Source organism: Polistes canadensis, unplaced genomic scaffold, assembly GCF_001313835.1.
Source record: "Polistes canadensis isolate GaletaPanama2010 unplaced genomic scaffold, ASM131383v1 scaffold_20, whole genome shotgun sequence".
Taxonomy (NCBI): Eukaryota; Metazoa; Arthropoda; class Insecta; order Hymenoptera; family Vespidae; genus Polistes; species Polistes canadensis.
In genome coordinates, this window is record NW_014569567.1 from 319,733 (window position 1) to 325,581 (window position 5,849).

General features: G+C 29.8%; 1 protein-coding gene across 1 annotated transcript; it reads right to left on the bottom strand.

Annotated features, from left to right (window-relative positions):
- Positions 1 to 1,554: 1,554 nt before the first annotated feature.
- Positions 1,555 to 5,027, bottom strand: LOC106793918 (kelch-like protein 10). Its single transcript, XM_014761209.1, has 8 exons — positions 4,752 to 5,027; positions 4,332 to 4,647; positions 3,815 to 4,267; positions 3,442 to 3,611; positions 3,020 to 3,189; positions 2,779 to 2,937; positions 2,486 to 2,690; positions 1,555 to 2,389 (listed from the first exon to the last, which is right to left on the bottom strand). Exons 1-8 carry the CDS (start codon positions 4,979 to 4,981, stop codon positions 2,113 to 2,115), a joined length of 1,980 nt encoding a protein of 659 aa, XP_014616695.1. The 5' UTR covers positions 4,982 to 5,027; the 3' UTR covers positions 1,555 to 2,112.
- Between the last annotated feature and the right edge of the window lie 822 nt (positions 5,028 to 5,849).

Below are 5,849 nucleotides of genomic sequence, written 5' to 3' on the forward strand. Positions count from 1 at the left end.
TCGTATAAGTTTCTCATTAGTATGGAAAAAAAAAAAAAAAAAGGGAAAGGAGAAAAAAGAAAAACCAAACCGGAGAAAAACATTTAATCATCAGAACGTTTGAAAAGACAAAGCAAGAAATGTATGTAAAAGTATAGTAAATATTAAAAAAAAAAGAAAAAAAAAAAAAAAAAAAAAAAAATAAAAAAAATAAACAGAATTAAAATAAAACTAAAAAATAATGAAAAAGCACCGACACACACACTAATATTATTAACATTAATGAATAATGATTTTAAAGTAAGCGAATTACATTTATAAGAAAAGATTATGAAAATATATATTTATCTATGTCTTCTGTGAAGATAGAAAATAGTACTCTCTCACTCTATATTGATGATATCGAAAGAAAATAAAAAAAAAAGAAAATTAAAAAAATTAAAATAAAGAAATCGAGAAACGACAAAGATACAAATGCAGAAGTAGATTAAGCGGAATGATGAATAAAAAAACTCGCACTGTACACACACAATACATGATACGTTCAATGGCACACACAATCTTGTTGAATATCTTTGTACATATTTACGTAAAGACCATCAAAAAAATTGTTCGGGTTCCAGCGATTACGTTTATGTATTGTAACACGTACTCCTGCGAGAGTTGATAAAGAAAATCATGTGACTTGTTTGTAATAAATTATGAATACAGTTCCATCTTATATACACACAAATTTATATATAAATATATATATATATATATAAATTCAGATTCAATATCTAAATTCCTGGGTCAATATTTTCTCATTGAGATATTTTATTACGTACTAAAATATTTTAACATATCTGAGAGAATATTCCTTTTTATATTGTTTTTCTTTTTTACGCGATAACGGAACGTTTGATGGGAATTGTTTTTCGATCAATTTCTAATTGTATTACGAATTTTATATATATATATATATATATAATTTTTCTTTCTTAGTATTATTCATTTTGCGTGTTATCATAATCGTCTCTAAGAAAATATTGACTATGTTCTTATATATACAAATTTGAAATCACTGAAATTGTTGATTTTTTTATAATTCGAAAATTGAAACGTTAAAATTTTAATGTAATATCACATAAATTGAGACATCATTTGTAATTCATATCCTGGAACTGCCATATCAAAGAATTAGAGCTTGATTATGAAAAAATGATAAAGAATATCGGTTAAAAAAAACAAAATCTACCTGTATATTATATTATCATAAATGAAACGAAATGAGGATCAAAGTAGTTGGTTTAACGAGTAAAGGAAATAAATGAAATGATATATCATTAAATTAGAGGTTTAAAAATATAATAGAACTCAGTATATGTACAGTATTTGAAAAACATGTTTATAATTTGTATGGAAAAATAAATAATTGATATAAAAGGGGTTATTTTTTATGATAAATGTATATAATACATTGTTTAATTACACGTGCTTAAATGCTTTTTCTCGTTACGGTTGATCGTTCGCATTTCTCTCTTTTTTTTATATATATATTTTTTAAATTTATAGTTCATCTTTGTGCATACATTAACTTTTTGTTTATTTCTTTTTTTCTTTTTATTTTTTTTTTATTTTATTTTTTTTCACGTTACCACGAAAATTTGGCTTGCACGTTGAAAATGGACCCTCCGATTTTATCTCTCTCATCCTTCGTACTTCTTTATCTCTTTTTTCATAATTGTGTGTTTACTACTCGCGTAAGATAGATAATTAATTATTTAGGAAAAAAAAAACTACTATATAAAAATTCAAAGAATTTCCATTGTAAATCGTTTCATATAAAAAATATTGTAAATGTCCATTAAAATAGAAATATATAAATTTTTATAAAAATAAAAAAAGTGGACTAAAAGGACTATTAGATTTATCAAATGGTAAAATATATAAGAAGTATTTCGAAAAAAATATATATCAAATATTCCGTTCCATTTAAAATTCTCGATACTTGACGAAAGTTTATGACAAACAAATTTTCATCCTCCGAAAAAGGGAATCAATCATTCGAATTTGTTTTATCTAATCGAATCTAATCGTTCCAGCTGATCGTATTAATTTATCATTGTTAATAAAAATATTTGAAGCTTTTCCTCATTCGTTCGATTGACTGTTATTATTTTCATCGTTGTTTTGTGGCATCGGTGGCGGCGATGGTATATTTTGTATCATTTGTTGATGCTGCGGATGCATGTGTTCGTGTTGCTGTTGATGTTGAGTACGATGAACTTCTAAAGCCAATAATTTCTGTCTTTTTTCTTCCATCAATCTTTCACGATGTTTGTGAATGTAATCGTAAACGTTTGGTAATCCCATAATAACGCATACGGACAAAGCTGATCGATAAATGTTCATATCGGTTGCTTCATACCTGAAATATAATAAATTACGTTAATAAAAATACGAAAAAAAAAAAAAAATATAAATATTATTAAAATAAACGTTAAAATATATATGATCGTATTACCACTCGTTGGTTTTTTCGTCGTAACATTCAACTTGATAAATGGTAGTTACACCATTGTATCCACCAATTGCAAAGATCATGTCATCGATAACTTCGATAGCAAAATTACTACGAGGATTGTACATATCTGGTATAGGACTCCATACGTTGGTAACGGGATTATATCTTTCACCACTAAACATTCTCGATATCCCATTGAAACCTCCTATAAATATAGGAGTGACAAATATTAATATATTATTTAATAGTGATCTGTGTGTTTAAATTAACAATGAATTATAAATTGGATATACCAATAACATAAATATAGCCATGATAAGCTATACAGGATACTCCACTTCTACGAGATCTCATTGGAGCGATCATCGTCCATTGATTAGTTTCTGGATCATAAACTTCAGCCGAATTGATGCAATCGCTTCCATTGAAACCACCGGTTATATAAATTTTATCTATATCAAGTCGATAACAAAACATTCATTAGCAATTATTATAAATAATTGTTTATTATAAATGTATAGCTTATAATAATACCGTTCAATGTAGTTGCACTGGCGTCGGATCTTTGAACGTTCATTGGTGCAATTAAAGACCATTGATTGGTACGATAATTATATCGTTCAGCGGTATTTTGTCTATGGTAACCATCGAATCCTCCCATAGCATAAACCAAATCATTTAATACAGCAACGCTGACATAACATCTGCGGATCGGGGAATTAAATGAATTTGACAGGAGCTATTATCGCTGAGGTATTCAATTCAAATGCGGGGGGCTAGTCACTCGACTCGAATCACAAATCTTTAAAAGGAAAACAAAAAGAATGAAAGAGATAGAGAGAGAGAGAGAGAGAGAGAGAGGAGTAGGAGGAAAAAGAAAGAAAGATCAAAAGCAGACGAATTTATCAAATGATGATTGATGAAACGTGACTAGCTCCCCCTGAAATATAGTCGACCTTCTGGCATTCATCGGCGCAACTTCTCGCCAAACTTTGGTCACTGCATTGAAACAACGACAACTATTGAAATAATCGAAACCATTGAAACCACCTATCACGTAGATATTGAAACCGACAACTGCAGTTCCGTGATAAGCTCGTGGACCGCTTGGATCAACCTCCTCGACCTTGGGATATATTTTGTAATATAATAATTTAATTATTTATTATATATATATACAATAATTAGATTATAATATCAAAAGAAAAACTATATATATGTAATTATTGCAATAATAATAATAATAATAATAAGTTATTTAATTTACTTACATATTAATAGAACAAAAAGAAAAGAAAAGAAAAGAAAAAAAACCAAGAAAACGAATACCTTGACCCAACGATCAGCTCTGGTGTCATAAGTTTCGATAAAATTCGTTGCATTACCCCCACTCCATCCCCCTATCGCGAATAAAATTTCATGAGGTACTCTAGGACGTGCTATTTCCGGTGTCGGTATTTCACCGTCCTTTTGCGTGATCATTTCCAAATCGTATAAAAATTTGAGCGTTTCTATGATAATTGGTCGACAAGCTTCGTTTCCGACAACGTAAATATGATCCTTAACGTTTTCCAAAAAGAATTGTGTATTTAGAAGGCCCAAACGTATATTTTGCATCAATTCGACTATGTGACCCTTTCTACCATCTGGATCATGATTGATCCATTTAAGAACTAATTCCCAAACTGTTTCCTCGCTTTTGACATTGAGTTCATCGGCACCGATCAATTTCGATAATTCGTTTATCGGCAAATCAAGTATCTCATTGCTTTTCTGAGCTACCTAAGTCGAAGATAAATGTTTAGAAAACATATCAATATTTTTCACAACGATCATATATAATTACCTGAACGAAATGTCTCATCACGTAACGATAAGCATCATTTTCCAATCCCTTGCAAAAATGTTCCCTAGCGAATCTGACGATGCCGATACAATTTTCCGGTTGTAAATTTTGTCGTAAATATTCGCAACAAAGTTCTAATACACCTAGTATACTAAGATAATCGGCTGTTACCAATAATTGACAAACGTTATCGCGATTAACGTCGAGTGAACGCAAATACGCGTATTCCAATAATAAATTCATCATCTCGCTAGTAACTCCTGGCAACAGGACATCGGTTTTTTCACGCGAATGTAATGTAGTTGTAAATAATGCTCTGCAATAATATTAATTATAAATTCGCTAATCCTAATCTTCGTATTATATATGTATAGTTTTTGGGACGAATTTAAATGACAACTACCATTGTCCAGTTCTGACCTGAAGTACGTACTGCACGCTGACAATATCGCACGATGTATCGGAAATATTCCGCCATCCTCTAATCTCAATACCGCATCGCATAATAAATTGTTTTGACGAAAATCGTATAGAGATTGCATCGCTTGAGTACTCATACATCTACCACCACTTTCGGCAATCAATCGTTGAGTAGTAGTCGCATTAGATTCCTCATTGGTGTCATTGCTATCGCTCATCTCCACGTCCATATCAAATATTTTTAATTAGTATCAATAAATCGGAAAGAGTCCTCGATTAGATAATTCAACGGTGATTTATTTTATTAAATGTTGACTTTGATCTTAATGATTCTATACATAAGTTTTAAAAAAGTATGATATAATATAATATTATAAAATTGTATCGATTACGCGTATTTTAACTTTGTTCTCGAAATATAAAAATTAATATAAATTATCTATAAACTTACTTCATCGAGAATACGATTAATATGTTATTCTTGTGAGAGGTTAGAAACTTGAAATTTGAATTTTCCTTGGCTCGTATATTTAAAACTTATCAATTTTGTGATAAGTAAATGCGATTATTGTTATAAATAATGACTATGGATTAAATGATTGGTTACGGTTAAGGTAAGATTTGTGTTTTCAATGAAACGAATTCATACGGTCGACAATTTTCTCTATGTTAAAATATATATATTTTTGTTGTTGACACACGTGGACGGACGGACGAGAAGACCGGTCACAATGTTGACAGATAAAATTGAAGGGGTTAAACTTGATGAGGGGGTGTAGTTGTGTATTGGAGGTGTATGGGTACGGTTTGTCAAATGGATACAAACTATTTAGTATGTTTTCAAAAGCGAATAAATGTCGGCTCTGGCTATGACATAGGTCTTACATGTCCGCCGCTTAGTCAAGGACTGTCACTTGACAAATGAGAAACCATATTTACTGAAAAGTTTTACGCAGTTCCTAGAAGGCCTCGCGTTTATAAAATGACGTTTGAATATATTTAATGTTAACATTTGAAATTGATAACATCGACGATTAATTTATTGTATATATATGATTAAACACATATCAATAATATAAAATTAAAATTTATTATTAT